The 18,942-nt window shown below is 56.0% G+C and overlaps 1 protein-coding gene across 9 annotated transcripts in view; it reads left to right on the forward strand.

Annotated features, from left to right (window-relative positions):
* Positions 1-18,942, forward strand: part of CARMIL1 (capping protein regulator and myosin 1 linker 1) — an 86,014-nt gene that overhangs the window by 15,616 nt on the left and 51,456 nt on the right. For all 9 annotated transcript variants that reach the window (XR_013959403.1, XM_080647363.1, XM_080647365.1 and 6 more), the window contains exons 3-4: positions 15,913-15,963; positions 17,330-17,389. Coding sequence is in view for 8 of the 9 variants with exons in the window: in XM_080647363.1 (XP_080503489.1) it covers positions 15,913-15,963; positions 17,330-17,389 (111 nt within the window). In the remaining variant the exon portion in view is untranslated. The remainder of the gene's footprint in view (positions 1-15,912; positions 15,964-17,329; positions 17,390-18,942) is intronic.

Here is an 18,942-nt window from a genome sequence, read left to right on the forward strand (position 1 = left end):
CGTAGTGCCCCTAAGGGCAGGGAACCCCTCTCTCCTCCCTCCCTCCCTCCCTCCCTCCCTCCCTCCCTCCAGTTCACCCGCAGGGCTCGGCGCCTCGTGTTTCTCTAGGGACCTTCCCACTGCAGCGTCTCCATCGGCCTGAGAGCGGCGCAGTGTGACTTTAAAGAAAATACATTGTTACTAGTGGCCCAGTGCATGGATTCATGCACATTGAAAGGAAATGAATTACAAGAAATAGCCCTAACCGGTGTGGCTCAGTGGATAGAGTGTTGGTCTGTGGACTCAAGGGTCCCAGGTTCAATTCCAGTCAAGGGCATGTACCTTGGTTGTGGGCACATCCCCAGTAGGAAGTGTGCAGGAGGCAGCTGATTGATAGTTTCTCTCTCATCGATGTTTCTAACTCTCTAATCCCTCTCCTTTCCTCTCTGTAAAAAATCAATAAAATATGTTTTTAAAAAAAGAAGAGCCCTAACCGGTTTGGCTCAGTGGATAGAGCGTCGGCCTGCAGACTGAAAGGTCCCAGGTTCGATTCCAGTCAAGGGCATGTACCTTGGTTGTGGGCACATCCCCAGTAGGAGGTGTGCAGGAGGCAGCTGATCGATGTTTCTCTCTCATCGATGTTTCTAGCTCTCTATCCCTCTCCCTTCCTCTCTGTAGAAAATCAATAAAATGTATTTTTTTTTAAAAAAAGAAGAAATAACAACATGATATAACAACAACAAAACAAGATATAAAAACAACAAAAACATGATATAAAAACAACAAAAACATGATATACAAATAACACGGATAAAAACAATGACTGATAAACTGATTAAGCTTATTCTAATATCTCCCTATATACCACATTAAGAGTAACAACACTTTCAGAGTGCTTAACTAATTTCCCTTGTGATGGAGTATTTACAACTTGAACATCACATGCTCTTCGAACTCGAAAGAAAGCAACGTTTAACTGACCATGTCCGAAAACGGGTTCAGGTAGGAATATTCCTACTCTGTCTAGATTGGCACCAGCAAGAGCTTTATATGTATCACGCATGGGAGAGTCAATGTTTATTTTTAAATTGCCAGTGCGCATCATATGTACTGTCCGGTCGGGTTAGTCGGTTGGATGGTCGGACGAACGGACGGTCAGTCCCTTAGCCTTTTATATATAGAGATTGATTTCAGAGAGGAAGGGAGAGGGAGAGAGAGATAGACTCATCAATGATGAGAGAGAATCATGGACCGGCTGCCTCCTACATGCCCCGCACAGGGGGGGATCAAGCCCGCAACCTGGGCATGTGCCCTGACCGGGAATTGATCCCTGACCTCCTGGTTCATAGGTCGAAGCTCAACCACTGAGCCACTTTAGCCGGGCCAATTCAGGATAACTTGATGGTAAGGAGTGTGGACTGTGGTCCCAGGCGGCGTGGGTTCAAGCCCGTGCTCTGTCGGCTCCGTGCTGTGTGATGGTGGACACGTGAAGTGACTTAGCCTCTCTGAGCTTCGGCTCTCTCTTCTGGGAAGTGGGGTTAATTATATTGTTAATCTCCTAGCCCAGTGATCGGCAAACTCATTAGTCAACAGAGCCAAATATCCACAGGACAACGATTGAAATTTCTTTTGAGAGCCAAATTTTTTAAACTTAAACTTCTTCTAACGCCACTTCTTCAAAATAGACTCGCCCAGGCCGTGGTATTTTGTGGAAGAGCCACACTCAAGGGGCCAAAGAGCCACATGTGGCTCGCGAGCCGCAGTTTGCCGACCACGGTCCTAGGGTTGTTGTTAGGATAAAGAGAGTTAGTGCATGTAAGCCACTCATGAAAGCACGGTGTAAGTATTATTAATTACTAGAGGCCCGGTGCACGAATTCGTGGGGTCCCTCGGCCTGGCTGGCAATCAGGGGCGATCAGAGCCGTGGGAGGTTGGCCGGCAGAGGGAGGGACCGTGAGAAGTTGGCCTGCCGCTGCTGGAGGTTGGCTGTGGGAGCGCACTGACCACCAGGGGGCAGCTCCGGTGTTGAGCGTCTGCCCCCTGGTGATCAGTGCGTGTCATAGCGCGACCGGTCGTTCGGTTGCTTAGGCCTTTATATATATATAGATTATTGTTTTAACCTATTATTATTAGCTTTTTAAATTTTAAGATTTTTTCAATTTTTAATTGTTTTTTTTGAAAGAGGAAGAGAGAGGGGGAGAGAGAGAGAAAATCATTGATGTGAGGGAAACATCGACTGGCTGCCTCCTGCATGCCCCCCACCAGGATCAAGCCCGCAGCCCGGGCCTGTGCCCTGACCGGGAATGGAACCGCAACCTCTCGGTGCACGGGACGACACCCAGCTGCCGGAGCCACCTTGGCCAGGGCTTCGCTCTGTCGCCAGGACAACGTTCACTGAGGGTGAAGGACCTCGTACTGGCTGTTGTGCCCTCCGGCCCCTCTGCAGTGCTAGGTCCCGGCTCTTGGGAGTGTGGCTTCCCTGCGTGAGCGAGCGGGTCAGTGAGCAGCCCGTGAACACGGAGCACTGGTTTGTGTGTCCATCCAGGTGTGCCCTGCGTCATTCCAGAAAGGAATCGGTTTCCATCACTGTCAGGTGTGGCCTTTCAAACACTGTGTCCATATCAACCTTGGTGTCGCCCTGGCCGGTGTGGCTCAGCGGATAGAGCGTCGGCCTGAGGACTGAAGGGCCCGGGTTCCATTCTGGTCAAGGGCACCTGCCGGGTTGTGGGCTCCATCCCCAGTAGGAGGGGGCGTGCAGGAGGCAGCTGATCAATGATCCTCATCATGGATGTTTCTCTCTCCCCCCTTCCTCTCTGAAATCAATAAAAATATATTAAACACACACACACACACACACACACACACACACACACACGCACACGCAAAAAACGAAAAAAAAAAAAAAAAAAAGCCTTGCTGTCTGTGAGCCCCTCGGACTGAGGAGCCGTTGGGGTTTCGCTCTGTTCTTTCACGGGCAGATCTGCCGTCTCGGCTCGGCTGCCCTTAAGGGACCCTGCCGAGGTGACCATGAACACACCCGTGTGGCTAAGCCACGCGCCTGCCAGCGAGCGAGGTGCCCCTGCGGAGCGGCCATGCGTCGGCGGTGATGTCACAGGGTCGGAGGGGCCACGCTCACCGCCTGCCTGTGCTCCGAGGACACGGAGAGCTGCCCGCGCCAATTCTCCGCTTCCTTCCGGCTGCTTCCCCCCGAGTCAGCGAGTGACCGCGGCGGCACCGGGCAGCTGCTGGACATTCGGGTGGCGGTGGCTCCGCGTCCAGCGTTCACGCCAGTCTCTCTGCTCTGGGTGTCATTTCTCACCGGCTGTTTAACACCCAAGTGACGCTCACGGGGAGCGAAGAGACTTCCTTGACTTTGACTTTGACGTGTCTGTGTCCTTAAGTGTCTCCTAGATCTGGGGCACATTCCTTCTCACCCCTCGGATACGGAGGCTGCAAGGAGGAGGCTGCAAGGAAGCTGAGATCTAGGCTGACTCTAGAAAGTTGAATGTCCAGGCTGACTCTAGAAAGTTGAATGTCCAGGCTGACTCTAGAAAGTTGAATGTCCAGGCTGACTCTAGAAAGTTGAATGTCTAGGCTGACCCTAGAAAGGTGAATGTCCAGGCTGACTCTAGAAAGTTGAATGTCCAGGCTGACCCTAGAAAGGTGAATGTCCGGGCTGATTCTAGAAAGTTGAATGTCCAGGCTGACCCTAGAAAGTTGAATGTCTAGGCTGACTCTAGAAAGTTGAATGTCCAGGCTGACCCTAGAAAGTTGAATGTCTAGGCTGACTCTAGAAAGGTGAATGTCCAGGCTGACCCTAGAAAGGTGAATGTCCAGGCTGACTCTAGAAAGTTGAATGTCCAGGCTGACCCTAGAAAGTTGAATGTCTAGGCTGACTCTAGAAAGGTGAATGTCCAGGCTGACTCTAGAAAGTTGAATGTCCAGGCTGACTCTAGAAAGTTGAATGTCCAGGCTGACTCTAGAAAGTTGAATGTCTAGGCTGACCCTAGAAAGTTGAATGTCCAGGCTGACTCTAGAAAGTTGAATGTCCAGGCTGACTCTAGAAAGTTGAATGTCCAGGCTGACTCTAGAAAGTTGAATGTCTAGGCCAGCCGTGGGCAAACTATGGCCCGCGGGCCAGATCAGGCCTGTTCGGCTGTTCTATCTGGCCCGCGGAGCTGAAAGAGCGGAGGGTTCTCTTGCTCTCCCCTCCGCTCCTTTACTTTGAATTTATATTAGTTCACATAAACACTCCATCCATGCTTTTGTTCCGGCCCTCCGGTCCAGTTTAAGAACCCATTGTGGCCCTCGAGTCAAAAAGTTTGCCCACCCCTGGTGTAGACTCTTCACTGCCTGCCGCAGCCTCCGTTGCGGGACTTCCCGGTGACTAACGAGGAAGGAGGTGTTGCTTTTGGCTGGAGGCCAAGAACGCTGGCCCCTTCGTCCCGGGTTTGATACTCGAAGAGGCCAAAGGCCAGCGGCTTCGTGTCCAGCGAGGCCAGTCAGTGGGGCTTCGTTCCGCAGGTTCGGGTTGAACCTCGAACCCCAGCATGTGTGTTTGCAATGCAGGTCGTTGGCCCCGGGGGGCATTGGTCACCCCGGTCCGAGGAGGATGCAGGACGGTGGGTCATCAGAAGAACCCCCAGAGCAAATGCTGATGAAGACGGTCCGGGAAGCTGTGGTTTTAAAAAATGCCGCTAAGGCCCGGCCGGCGGGGCTTGGGGGTGGAGCGTCCACCTGTAAACCAGGAGGGCAGGCAGGGTTCAAGCCCTGGTCAGGGCACATGCCCGGGTTGTGGGGGGTGCAGGAGGCAGCTGACAGGTGATTCTCTCTTCTCACTGATGTTTCTCTCTCTCTTTCCCTCTCCCTTCCTCTCTGAAATCAATCAATCAACCAGCCTTGGCTAAGGGATAGATCAGAGTTCAGAAGTCAGGAAAACTAGGGACTCTCAACCATTTGCGTTCTGACCACGTTATTTGCAGATGATTCCAGTGGAGAAGATAAGCGGAAAGCACCCACAGAAAGTACCGGCATGTGGTCCCGCGTGACCTCCGAGACCCCGAGAGGAAGTGCAGGAGAGATAGAGGCTGACGGTCACGGCCGCGGGAGGAGCTGACACCCGCGTGCTGTGTGTGGGCGCGGTCCCCAGCTCTCTTGTTCGACCTCCCTTGGACTGTATGGATGGGTGTGATTATCGCCATCTTACAGATGGGCAAATGGAGGCACTGAGGCTGTCGGCGAGGCTGTGGGTCACGCAGGGAGTGAAGTAGCTGGCCGGGGCTGTGAATCGGGGCCGTCGGGGTGTGGAGAGGGCTGAGGCTTGCCAAAGGTGGGCCGGACAATAAACAGATTGTAAAAAGGAGTGTTCAGAGCCAGATGAAAAGACCACAGTGACATGTGAACAGGCCTCATGGAGGTGTGGGTAGTAACAGAGCAGACTTTACGGCACCGGTCTGTCCACTTGTCCTTTATCGACGTGTTAAAACCTCCAGGACATTAAACGTGTTGGAGAAGTAGCAAGAAAGAGCTAGTTTTTCTTTTCTTAAAAAATATATTTTTATTGACTTCAGAGAGAGGAAGGGAGAGAGAGAGAGAGGAACGTCCGTGATGGAGAGATTCGTGGACCAGCTGCCTCCTGGTCTGGGGGTGAGAGGAACACCTCCGGTCCCGGGAGGGGCCTTCTGACTCGCCAGGCAGTTTTTAGGCTGATGGGATTTTAAAAGCCCTCGTTTGAGAAAAGTGTAGATTCCGATGCAGTTGTAAGAACTAAAAAAATCCCTGGGTTCCTCTCACCAGTTGCCTCGGGGATAACAAGTTGCAGAGCGATGTTACAAAGTCACAATCACGCCATTGACATTGATACATGATAGCATGTTGCAGAGCAATGTTACAAAGTCCCAATCACGTGGTTAACATTGATACAATCTCGCTCAGGATCTGCAGGTTTTCCCTGCACTGGGGTGGGGTGGGGGGTGTGTGTGTTCAATTCTATGCAGTTTCATTGCCTGTGAAAATCCACGTGACCGCCACAGTCCCCTTACAGTGATCTGTCCTCCTCCTCTGTAATTTCATCATTTCATGCATGCTCTATAATGGGTTCACACAGCTGTAACCTTAAAAAAAAAAAATCTATCTTTATTGTGGAAAGTATTACAGATGTTCCCTTTCCCCCACCTTGACCCCCTCCTCCCAGGCCTGCCCCCCCACCCCCAGGCCTCCCCCACCCTGTCGCCTGTGTCCGTGGGCGATGCATCTGTGCAGACACGGTCTTTGGCTCATCTCTTCCCGCCGCACCCGGCTCCGTCTGAGACTCCTCGGTCTGTTCCTTGTCTCTGGATCCATTTTCGTTGTTAGTGTTCTGTGTTCGCGAGACTCCCCAGGGAAGTGAGGTCCGGGATGTGTGTCCTTCTCTGACCGGCTTATTTCCCTCCGCATAGTCCGCTCCGGGTGCCCACCTCCTCCCTCGGGCCTTTGTGCAGGCTGGGCCCTGCAAGCCCACGGTTTCGCGTGCTTCCTATAGCCGGGCACCGTGGGGGATGGTGGGTTCTCTCCACGGACAAGGGAGCGAGGCCAAGGCCGAGGCCCGTGGGCCAGGCAGGGAGCCCGGAGGCGCCCGCCTCCCTCTCGCTGCCTTTGACTTGGCCGTGACCTTCCCCCCGGGCCTGGGACGCACAGTCTGTTCCTGTACGTGCACAGCTCTCCGTTCCTCAGAGCAAGGACTGTGAGAAACTCGTACTCACAACAAGGTTTCTTGTGCTTTTTAAAGAAATGGCGGGACGTTGAAGCGAGGAGGCTGGGTCGCCCTGTGCCTCGGGAGGCAGGGACGGCGTGTTCTCCCTCCAGCTCTGTTCTGGGCTCGTTCCCAGGGTGGAACTTTCTGGACACCACGCAGCCCAGATGCTCAGGGTGGTCACAGGGCGGGGGTCCGGGTAGTGGTCCCACCGTTGCTAAGTCCACACATCGAATCTTTTTTGTTTATTTATTTTATTATTTTAATTATTTTTTAACATAATATTTTTATTGTTTTCAGAAAGGAAGGAAGGGAGAGGGAGAGAGAGAAACATCAATGATGAGAATCATTGATTAGCTGCCTTCTCCAAGCCCCACACTGGGGATCGAGCCCACAATCCAGGCGGATGTCCTTGACTGGAATCGAACCCGGGACCCTCCAGTTTGTGGGCCAACGCTCTAGCCACTGAGCCAAACCAGCTAGGGCTGTTATATTTTTAATTGATTTCAGAGAGAGGAAGGGAGAGGGTGAGAGGGAAACATCCATGATGAGAGAGAATCACGGATCGGCTGCCTCCTGCACGCCCCCCACTGGGGATTGAACCCACCGCCCGGGCCTGTGCCCTGACTGGGGGTGAGGAACCTTTTCCCTTCCACGGGCATCAGGATGTTTATAACATTCAAGGACCATACACACTTATCAACTTAAAAATTAGCCTGCCACAGCTGGTCAAACATTGCATTACCTCACCCCTCGTGCCTCGGCAGGGCCGGACCCTCCCCAGCCTGGTCTAGACAGATCTGTCCCTCCTGCCCACGGGGACCTGCGGCTTTTCCGTGGAAAACATCTTCAGGGAGCTCTTCCGGACGTAAGGGACGTGAGCTGGCAGAGCTGGGTGATCGAACCTGCCAGCGACCCTAGAAATGTTTCCCCTTGCCAGCCGGAGCCCGAGCTCAGGGTCTGCCTAGTGTCCCCGCACGTGTTGGCTGAGCGCCACTCTTCAGTTTTGCAGTGAAATATAAATATATATTTAAGCCCTGACTGGTGTGGCTCAGTGGATAGAGCATCCGCCTGCAGACTGAAGGGTCCCAGTTTCGATTCCGGTCAAGGGCATGTACCTTGGTTGCAGGCACATCCCCAGTAGGGGGTGTGCAGGAGGCAGCTGATCAATGTTTCTAACTCTCTATTCCTCTCCCTTCCTCTCTGCAAAAAAAAAAAAAAAAAAAGCAATAAAATATGTTTAAAAATAAGTAAATAAACATATATTTAAATATATTTCTATTGATGTCAGAGAGGAAGAGAGAGGGAGAGAGAGAGAAACATCAGTGATGAGAGAGAATCATCCATCCGCTGCCTCCTACATGCCCCCTACCTGGGATCTAGGGCCTGTGCCCTGACCGGGAATGGAGCCCTGACCTCCCGGTTCATAGGTTAATGCTCAGCCCCTGAGCCAGGCCGGCCGGGCAAGATCCATGTTTTCAAACGCACACGAGGGTGGGCAGTCAGAGGGGGGCCACAACAGGCCTGAACGGAGCCCCGTGACCCAGAACCCGAGAGCCCGCTGGGCTGGGCCCCCTCCGTGCGTCTCCCGTGGCTCCCCCCGCAAACGCGGCCGCGCGCACACGTGGAACTACTGAGACTGCACGTCTGCCACTTATGTCACACACACGTCGCGGCCCCTCGTCCCACCCACGTGTTATGGCCACAGTTTCGAATCGGTCAGAAGACGCCGTGCTGACCGGGGTGTCCGGCACGCTGCGCGGGGTGCAGGGGGTGAGTGGGGGCAGTGCTGTGAGCTCGTGTTGTTTCCCACGGTCCAGTGAGCCGGCGCCCGTGGCGGGGCTGAAAGCCTGGGCGTGGTGGGGTCGCACCGCCCTTCCAGCTTCCTATCACCGGGAGCGCCAGCAACTGCTTCTCTGAAGTTTCAGGAGTCTCTTCTCGGGCTCAAAGAGCGAGGCCTGTGTCTGTGCAGGGCCTTGGGGAAAGGCTGGGTTTACATGCTGGGGGGAGCCCGGCTGGTGTGGTTTAGTGGTTGAGCGTTGACCTAGGAACCAGGAGGTCAGGGTTCCATTCCCAGTCAGGGCACAGGCCCGGGTTGCAGGCTCGATCCCCAGTGTGGGGCGTGCAGGAGGCAGCTGATCGATGACTCTCTCTCATCATTGATGTTTCTCTCTCTCGCTCCCTCTCCCTTCCTCCTGAAATCAATAAAAAATATGTGAAAAAGATGACATGAGGGTAATCACGTAATTTTAAAAAAGGAAATAGTTGTAGAGTGTCTGCAGGGTCTGCAGGCTCCGGGAGTGAGAAGCTGGGGGGGGGCGGGGAGGGGATGTTCTGTGTGTCACCGTCCCACCTGCTGAGTGGCAGGTGCCTGTGTCTGGAGCCTTCCCGGGCAGGAAGTGGAAGGACAGGGCCGCCGAGGGTGGAACCCAGCTCCGTGCGGGCATCCGTTCCCCAGGCGGTCTCACTGAGCCCCTTGCGGGGGAGGTCGTGCGCCCCTGGAACCAGGCAGAGCCGGTGGGAGGCCGGGCCCAGCCCGTCCCAGCTGCGTGGCCTCCCGCAGAGACCATGTTTTCAACGGGCAGCTTCCTGGTCTGTAAACGGAGGAGGGCGGCCAGAGGATGGCGGTGCTGGCCGCTCAGAGGGGTTGTTTTCGGAATCAGAGAAGGTAGCCCTACAAAGCTGTCAGCAGGGGCCTGACTCTTGACCCCTGTTTGTGATACCACTGTTGACCTCTGTGGGAGAGACACGGCCTGTGTGTTCTGCCGTCTAGAAGCTTACGGCCCAGGGCACCACAGAAGCAGGGTCAGATTCAGGAGAGGGATGCCAGCCCCTGGCACCTGGGTGGGCAGGCCCCATGGAGAGGCGGGCGTGGGGCCGCAGGTGCACAGCCCCAGGGAGCGTCGCTGACACCATGGGCTCTGTGCTCGGGCCCCTGTGAGCAGCCAGGCCCCGTGTGGGATTTGGGGGGAACCAGGAGGGCGCGTGGAGCCAGGGGAGGTGGAGAGAAGAGCGTGGGCTGCGCAGGAGGACACCAGGTCCTTCCGGAGGAAGGTGAGGCCTCCGGGCGGCAGGAGAGCAGCTGAGGGCAGGTGGCCGGGCTTGGCTTCCTTCCAAGGCCTGAAGCTGGAGGGGCCGGGGCGGGTGTGACAGGGCGGGTGTGACGGGGCGGGTGTGACAGGGTCAAGGCCTCTGTTCTCACCCTGTCTTCCCCGCGTCCCCTGCGGGAAGGGCTGGGGCGGCTGGTTTGCCAGGCGGTTCCGGAGCGGGAAGGCCTCTCCGAGGGCACTGGAGACTCAGCCTCAGTGCTGCTGGGCGCCTTAGAGACCAGGTGCTGGGGGGCCCGCTGCCCGCTCCACGTCCCAGACCCTCGGTTTCTTCTCACCTTCTTTAGGCACATTTTCCTTTCTTTCTTTTTTCTTTTTTCCACACCCATGGAATTTGTTCCGCTCCTGAAGGGCTCTCATGGACTTGAAGTACATCGTGGCCTGAATTAGAGCCAGAAAAAGTCTCCTTTCATTAGGTTTCCTTTCCCCCCCTTTTTTTTGAGGCATGTTTTTGGTAGATTTCGATTTGGAGGCTTTAAATAAAACCGCAGTAACCAGAAGTAAGCAGCACATTCCATTAACCTCTGTCGGCACAGGGAAGTCCCGTCCCGTCCCCCGCCCCACTCGAGCTCACGCTGGACGAACAGTGCGCTTGACACGAGACGGATTAACAGGAGAAAAGCCAGTGCACGCTGGTGTGCGCGGGCATCAAACATCGGTGCTCAGAGAGGGCCCGGCCAGCCAGTTGGCGTGGCGCAACGGTTGAGCGTTGACCTAGGACCCAGGAGGTCACAGTTCGATTCCCAGTCGGGGCACATGCTCCATCCCCAGTGGGGGGGCGTGCAGGACGCAGCCGATCCATGATTCTCTCTCATCATCTTGTTTCTATCTCTCCCTCTCCCTTCCTCTTGAAATCAATAAGAACACATTTTTTTAAAAAAGAAAATGACTCCAAAGCAGGCAACGTGCTCTTTCTATGGGAAGAAACAAGACACGTGTGAGGATCTGAGAGAAGAAACGTAGTTTTGGGTGCTCATTACTGAGGAGTGTAAGCAGAGTTTGGGCTGCGCAGTAAATGAGGAAAAGAAAGAGCAGGTTTGTGTACACATCTGTCCGCCCCGAATTCCCGGACTCTGGCGGTTAGGATTCCGTCTTCTTGGGCCCCGGGTGCAGGGTGGGCACCTGTCCCCACGGGGGTTCACCGCCTGGGCTTGGGGGACACACAGAGAGGCCCCAGTGTTCTTGCATGAGCAGTTGCTTAAATAAAAACACCCCAGAGTGGCGTCTTTCGGGGTGGCCTGCCTCGGCCCCGGCACTTGTGCCTTTAGCTACGTAAGTCTTCCCTGTCATTTATAAGACATGTCCTATGGGACAGTCCGTAGGACGTGGGCAGCACCCTCCTTCTGTAAAGGGCCGGGTCGCAAGTGTGAGGCCTGCAGGCCAGGCCGGGTCTCTGCGCCCTCGACTCCAGCTCTGAGTGGCAGCAGCTGCGGACAGTATGACAATGAATGGACGTGGCTGTTTTGCAATAAAATTTTATTTTATTACAATATATTTGTACTAGAGGCCCGGTGCATGAAATTCGTGCATGGGTGTGTGTGTGTGTGTGTGTGTGTGTGTGTGTGTCTCCCTCAGCCCAGCCTGCACCCTCTCCAATCTGGGACATCCCTCTCACAATCCAGGACTGCTCGCCTGCCTGCCTGCCTGCCTGATTGCCCCTAACCGCTTCTGCCTGGCAGCCTGATCACCCCCTAACCACTCCCCTGCCAGCCGGATCGACACCTACCTGCTCCCCTGCCAGCCTGATTTCCCCTAACTGCCCTCCCTTGCCAGCCTGGTCACCCCTAACTGCCCTCCCCTGCTGGCCTGGTCACCCCCAACTGCCCTCCCCTGCAGGTCTTGTCTCTCCCAACTGCCCTCCCCTGCAGGCCTGGTCCCCCCCAACTACCCGTCCCTGCAGGCCTGGTTGCTCCCAACTGCCCTCCCCTGCAGGCCTGGTTACCCCTAACTGCCCTCCCCTGCTGGCCATCTTGTGGCGGCGATCTTTGACCACATGGGGGTGGCCATCTTGTGTGTTGGAGTGACGGTCAATTTGCATATTACCTCTTTATTATATAGGATTGGTTTCAGAAAGGAAGGGAGAGAGAGAGAGAAACATCAAAGATGACAGAGGATCATGGATCGGCTGCCTCCTACACACCCCCTACTGGGGATCAAACCTGCATTCTGGATATGTGCCCTTGACTGGAAATGAACCCAGGACCCTTCAGTCCGCAGGCCGATGCTCTATCCACTGAGCCAAACAGGCTAGGACCGTATTTTCACTGTGTGTATAGACTGACTTGCTGTGAAAGATGTGTTCGTTGGCCCAGCCACACGGGCACGAACAGGAAGTTCTGAAGATACAGAAGCCCTCTGTACAGTTAGTAAATGTCAGCCCTGGACTCTCCCCAGGGCTCCCCCTCCCTCCTGGCTGCCCCCTCCCACCACCAGGACCAACCCAGCCCCCATCTCCCCGGACCCAGAGCTACAGGGGGGAGGGGACGCTGGTCCCATCTCCCAGGGCCTTCAACACGCACCACTTCGCCCCAAGCAGCTTAGCTTCCATCTGTTTTACATATTGGCCTCAGGTAAGGCATTGTTTGCAGAAAGTACTCAGTGGGAAAACCCCTGCTCAAGGTCAGCCCTCCGGCCCTTGCAGGAGGCCTTTCCCCCAAACACACCAGCTCCGTATGAAGCCAAGTGCCCGTCTGCATCCTGGTGTGATTACCTCGCATCCTAATGGGCAGCAGACACAGGCCTGCAGGTGTGGAGACTGACCCTGAGCCGGCTCCAAATGGGAGGCGGCGGAAGGTGCTGGAGCCCAGGCTCGGGTGGAGGCGGCGGCAGGGAGGGGGCCCAGCCCTGTCCTGACTGTGTCTTGATGAGTGAAGAAGCCGTGTTCTCCTGCCCTTTTCCGCTTTGCCTCAGTCGCCTGAATTCACTCTTCTGGATTCCTGTCAGTTCTCCCTAAGAAATTTCAGACCAGCAGTGCCAGGTCGTGGAGGGCAATGTTCTCATTGCGTAGAAATACGCGGCATAAAAGTTCTCCTGTGTCCAGGCGTGTTTGCAGTTGTTCTTGGAACTGGGCCATCGGGGCCTTGCAGACGGGGTGGGGTTGCTGGACAGCGGGGAGGGAGGGGGTGTGAAGGAGAGAGCTCTGAGGTGCCCGTGGAACGTGGACCCCCGAAGTGGGCCCGTCCAGCACAGCCGGGCGGAGGCATGGCATGGGCCGACCCCGCCTGTTTTTTCTTAGCGCTCCCTGAAAACCTATTCCAATAAATTTTTTTTAAAAAAAAATTTATTGATTTCAGAGAAGGGAGAGAGTGTGAGAGATAAAAACATCCATGATGAGAGAGCATCATGGATCGGCTGCCTCTTGCACGCCTCACACTGGGGATCGAGCCTGCAACCCAGGCATCATGTGTCCTGACTGGGAATCGAACCGTGACCTCCTGGCTCATAGGTCAATGCTCAACCACTGAGCGCCTCAGGCCAGGCTGAACGTCACTTCTATCGGCGGTTCCCTCTGGAGCAGAGAGGCCCACACCTCCCGGTTCCTAGGGTTGTCCCTGCTGGGCCGCCCTCCGTGGCAGGTGTCCCCTCTGCCGCCACCGCTGCTCAGGGAGGACTTGTTCCCCTGCCGTCTGTACTCACTTTCCTCTGGGCCAGTATGCTGTGGTCATTGTGAAAAGCCGGGCTGCCCCAGGCCTGGTGGCTCAGCTGGAGTGTCCTCTCCTACACCAAAGGGTTGCGAGTTTGTCTCTCTCTCACATCAATAAACATGTCCTCAGTGAGGCTGCCTGTGATTTTTTTTTTTGAATGGATGTAATTCTGTTTCATCTTGTCACCCATCCATCCATCCATCCATCCATCCAACACCCAGTGTTCCTGACACCTGCTGTGTGTCGAGTGCTTTGCTCCGTGTGGGGGACGCAGTGATGACTAAGACCATCTTCCCGTAAAGAAGTCATCGTCTGGGGGCCATTGGACACCAACATAGTTATTAACAGAGAGCTAAGCTCCGCGATAGGCGGGCGTGGCCTTTCGGGAACACGCAGTCACCGAGGCACCTGGGGGTGGGGGGACGGGGAGGAGACGTTTAGACGTCGGATTTCACTGTGGGTCCCACCCCGCCAAGTGCGAGGACCGGCTGGGACTCCAGCTTGCCGGTGCGGTGAGGACGTCAGTAAAGGGGGTCAGGTAGTTGAGTGACACAGGTGCATTAACGTTCCGGAAGCTTCCCTCGGCGACGGTGCCGTGTGGTCCTCGGGGGCCAGGACTGGAAACGGGGAGAGTGAATGGGAAGCGCCGGGTCCCCTGACGTGGTCACCCACCTGCTTCCTTCGTCAGCACCGGCTGGCACCTCCTGGGTGCGCACCCCTCCCAGGCCCTGGGAACGTAGGTTCGCACGGGAGAATGACAGAGGGAAACGGCGGTAGGAACGTTTTGGGGGTCATTGCTGGTGGGGAGCATGGCGTGCCTCTGAATGCCGGCTGGTATTATAGAGGAATGAACGACTGGGGGTGTTTCATCTTGGCGTTCGGGGCAGGCAGCGCTGACGGGGGAACCGCCTCTTCTGTGGTGCAGACGGCCAAGTCTTAACAAGCCAGACCTTGCGGTTTCACCAGGATTCGTGTCGGATCCTTGGGGCCCCAGACTCTCCTATTCCTGCTTGTTAGCACGTGTATCGGGGTGTAGGGAGGGAGGTGGGAAACTTCAGGCCCACTTGCCACTCGTTAGCAGATTTGGTAAAGAAGGTGGTGAAATCAGTATTTCATTTTTTAAAAAATATATTGTTGTTGATTTCAGAGAGGACGGGAGAGAGAGAGATAGTAACGTCAATGATGACAGAGAATTATCGATGGGCTGCCTCCTGCATGCCACCCCCTGCCCCCCCCCCCCCCCCAATCGAGCCACAACCTGCATTCTGCAATTCAGTGGGTTTGGAAGCCCTGCTTTCTGCAACCATCTTCTGGATTTGAAGATGCGGAATTTAGAGTTCGTCCTTGGGGGCATTTCTTCCATTTGGCAGCCCCTGGAGGTGGAGCTGTGGGAGGGAGGAGGGAGGTGTTGGGTGGTTCAGTGACTTCTCACCGTTAGGAGCCGCCCGCCTGGGCCGGGCGATGACCCTGACCCTGACCCTGCGGTGAACAAGTTTTCGGCAGGAGCGCGAGGCCTGGGGGAGCGGCCGGGGCACGTGCCTCGCAGGCGCTGGGTGGTCCCGGCGGCTGGGGCCCCTTTCCTGGTGGGTGGTGACTTCTTGGCCCCTGGCTGTCAGTTGGCACATGGCCTCTGTCATTACGATGTGTTCCGGAAGGATGGAAAGGAAACCACAGAGCCAGGAGGGAAGCAGCTCACAAGGAAAATAAAAAATAAAAAGTAGCCCTCGCCGGTGTGGCTCAGTGGATAGAGTGTCCGCCCTCGACTGAAGGTCCTGGGTTCGAGGCCGGTCAAGGGCACGGACCTCGGTTGCAGGCTCCGCCCCGGCCCGGCCCTGGTCAGGTGCGTGCGGGCGGCCACCAATCGATGTTTCTGTCTCTCCCTAAAAACCAGTGGGAAACTATCCTCGGGTGGCCATTAACAAAAATTGCTCTCGCCTCGAGAGGTGAGCCCACGTGAACACTGGGTCTTCCCTGCTGCTGCCCCGGCACCTGTGGGAGGCCCGGCGGTTCTGAGATTAGGCCGCTGGGCCGTGGCCTGGGCGCCGAAGGAGGTGAGGTTAGCGCGTGCCTGCGGGTCCAGCCGGGCCCTGGGGTCCTGGTCGCCTCTCTGCTGAGCCATCGCGGCGCCCAGCGTGGCTGTGGTTTTAGTTCACGTTTTGTTCGCGTCTCTGTCCGACGCTGCGAGTGGAGTCCCGTCCAGGAGGCAGGGTTCCTCCTGCGACGGCGTCTGTGTCGCAAACGGCGGCGAGAAGTGGGGGGCGGGGTTGGCAACGCGGAGGGACACGGAGCAGGTGGACAGGTGCAGGACAGGAAGCTGGGGAGAGACCGACGGACAGACAGCCGGGCAGCCCCGGAGGGCTGGGCCTGGTTCTCTGGTCCTCGCGCCCTGACCCGCTCCGGTGTCGGCCCAGCAGGACTGATGCTCTGCTCTGCTCTGCTCTGCTCTCCTCAGGTGCTGACGTCCTGCCGGGCCTTCCTGCTCGCAGCACGGATCCCCTCCAAGGTGAGTGCCGGCGCCCAGGTTCCTCCTGCCAATGAACGCACGCACGCACCATGCACACACGTGCACATGTACACACACCATACGCATGTGCACACATGCACTACACATGTGCACGCACTCTAACAGACGCATCACACGCACTACGTGCACACATGCATACATGAACATACGCACCACGCACACGTGCGTACATGCATCACACACAACACGTGCACACACTCTAACAAACACATGTACGCACCACACACGTACATGCACACACCACACGTGCACCATACATGGGACAGTACAGCCGACCCCCCACGTATACATGTGCACACATGCACCACACATATGATAGTATTGCCCACTCGAGGGAGCAGAGCGGAGGGTCCTGGGGTTTGGGTCTGGTTGGGTCCCATTACATTTCTAGGTGGAAGGAGAGGACAGATTAAAGGGCCCGACTCCATCCTGTTGTCTGCAGGAGGGTGAGAGGCTGTAGAGCCAGGGAGGTCAGTGGCCACTGTCCAGGAAAAAGGCAGGGACGGGGGACTGGACCTACTGTTTCTTTAAATCCTCACTGAGGATCATTCCTTTGGTTTTAGAGAGAGAGGAAGGGAGTGAGAGAGAAACATCCATGTGAGAGAGAGAGACATGGATCGCTGCTTCTCCTACCTACCCTGACTGTGGATCGAACCCACAACCTTTTGGGGTACGGGATGAGCTCCAAACTGAGTCACCGGCCAGGGTTGGGCCTACTTGGAAGAAAGTAAGTGCTGATCCCGGGAGAAGTGTGGAAGAGACCCTTATAGGTAAACAAGAAGGAAATAAATTACTTCCCTATCTGCAGGGGGAGAGGGCTTTTATTTATGTTTCATTTCAGCCTGGTTTAAAATTCCTAAATACCTTGTTTCTCTAAATCCATTCAAAATGTGAATCTATGGGAGATGGCAGGAAGAATGACGGCTCCCTGACTGGCCCTTGCCCCCGAAGAGGTCAGGGTTTGGAAAGGAGGACAATGGACGTGACATCATCCGCCGGTGACTCTCCGAAGCAAACATTGAAATAAAAGAAAAAAATGGGTTTAGAGGCCTCACTTCACACCTTCATTTCCAAGTGAATGAAAAACCAGAGTAGAAATACCGACACTTCCCAGTGGGTTTGTCCCAGGATGAAACTTAAGAAGCCGCACGTGCACCTTCCCGTGAGGGACGCACATTGTGCCCTTTCTGAAATACGGTCCATCGAGGGCCCATCTCGGGGATGGATGGAGACGCACGCTAGCCCACCTCTGGCTGCTGGTGCGTCGCCGGCTGCAGCATTTTCACCTCGAACTGTGCTCTAAGCCCTGATCACAGGTCTGTGTCCCCCTGCCCCCTCATTGCAGCTCGAGTTGACCTTCAGCTACTTGGACATTCAGGGCGTCACGTGCAGCAAGCCGGCGCAGGTGAGTGTGCGCCATGGAGACCGTGGGCGGGACCGCGGGGCCATCCCCTGCCCTGAGGGTCTGAAACTGAAACATCCTCTGGCTGGTCTCACTGTTGAACGTTTCTTGAGAGAATGTGGAAAAGCAAGATGAGGGGCCCGGGAGGTTCCGAAGAGAAGCTGAAGGGGCCTCGTGGGCAGGGTCAGGGCTGGTTCCGGTGAGGAAAACCTCGGTAATTGTGCGGGAACAACTAGTTACGCCCAGCCAGCGCGGTGCAGTGGGTAGACGTCGACCTATGAACCAGAAGTCACGGTTGGATTCCCGGTCAGGGCACGTTCCCGGGTTACAGGCTTGATCCCTAGTGTGGGGCGTGCAGGAGGCAGCCCATAAATGATTCTCTCTCATCATCGATGTTTCTCTCTCTCCCTCCCTTCCTTTCTGAAATCAATCATCCTATCTAATAAAGAGGGAATATGCTAATTGACCATCACTCCATCACAAAGATGGCTGCACCCACAGCTGAGGCCAAGTTCCCATAAGGAGCCTTAACGAGCAATCAGCAGAGACCTGAGGCTACGCCCTCCCCAACCCGGCAGGGCTTGACAGGGGACCTCAGGCTGTGCCCCCACCAGGTGGGGCTTGACAGAGGACTTCAGGGTGCACCCCCCACCCCGGCACCAGGCCAAGGGACCTCAGACTGCACCCCCTGCCTGGCGGGGCTTGACGGGACCTCAGGCCGCACCCCTCGTCCTAGCACCAGGCCAGGGGACCTTGAAGCTGCTCCCCCCTGCCTGGCTGGGCTTGACAGGGGACCTCAAGGTGCACCCCCAGTGCTGGGTTGGGGGAACTCAGGCCGCGCCCCCGCCCAGCGGGGCTTGACAGGGGACCTGAGGCTGCACCCCCTCCTGGTGCTGGGCAGGAGGACCTGAGGCCGCGCCCCCCCACCTGGCGGGGCTTGACAGGGGATCTCAGGCCGTGTCCCCCACCTGGCAGGGCTTGATGGAGGGCCTCAAGGCATGCCCCTGCCCCGATCTGGGCTGGGGGACCTCAGGCCACACTCCCGTCCTGGCACTGGGCCAGGGGACCTGAGGCTATGCCCCCTACCCGGCAGGGCTTGACAAGGGTGGGACTGGCCAGGTCTGGATCTAGCCCAATGGGGGCGGGGCCAGCCGGGTCTGGGTCTCACGCGATTTTGAGGTGCATGTGGGTGGGCGGGGACTTGACTCTGGGTGTGCCCCAGACTCTGACAGGAGAAAGGTTTTCATATACATTTTACTAATTTTCTTTCATCTTTGATATTTCTATTATAGAGAAAGGGCAAATAGCAATATTAAATTATTTCCTCTAATTAATCCCCTTTTAATGTGCACGAATTCTGTGCACCAGGTCATTAGTGTATATATATGTATTCTATCAAAGAGCGAGTATGCAAATTGACCATCACACCCTCACAAGATGGTGGCACCCACAGGGGGGGAGGCGGGGCTGGCTGCTCCACGTCTCTGCCTCTGGAGTCCCCTCAGCCCTGTGGGGGGCCTCGGGTCCTCCTGCACGCCCCCCCCCCCGCCCCGACT

Source organism: Plecotus auritus, assembly GCF_963455305.1.
Source record: "Plecotus auritus genome assembly, chromosome: 12".
NCBI lineage: Eukaryota > Metazoa > Chordata > Mammalia > Chiroptera > Vespertilionidae > Plecotus > Plecotus auritus.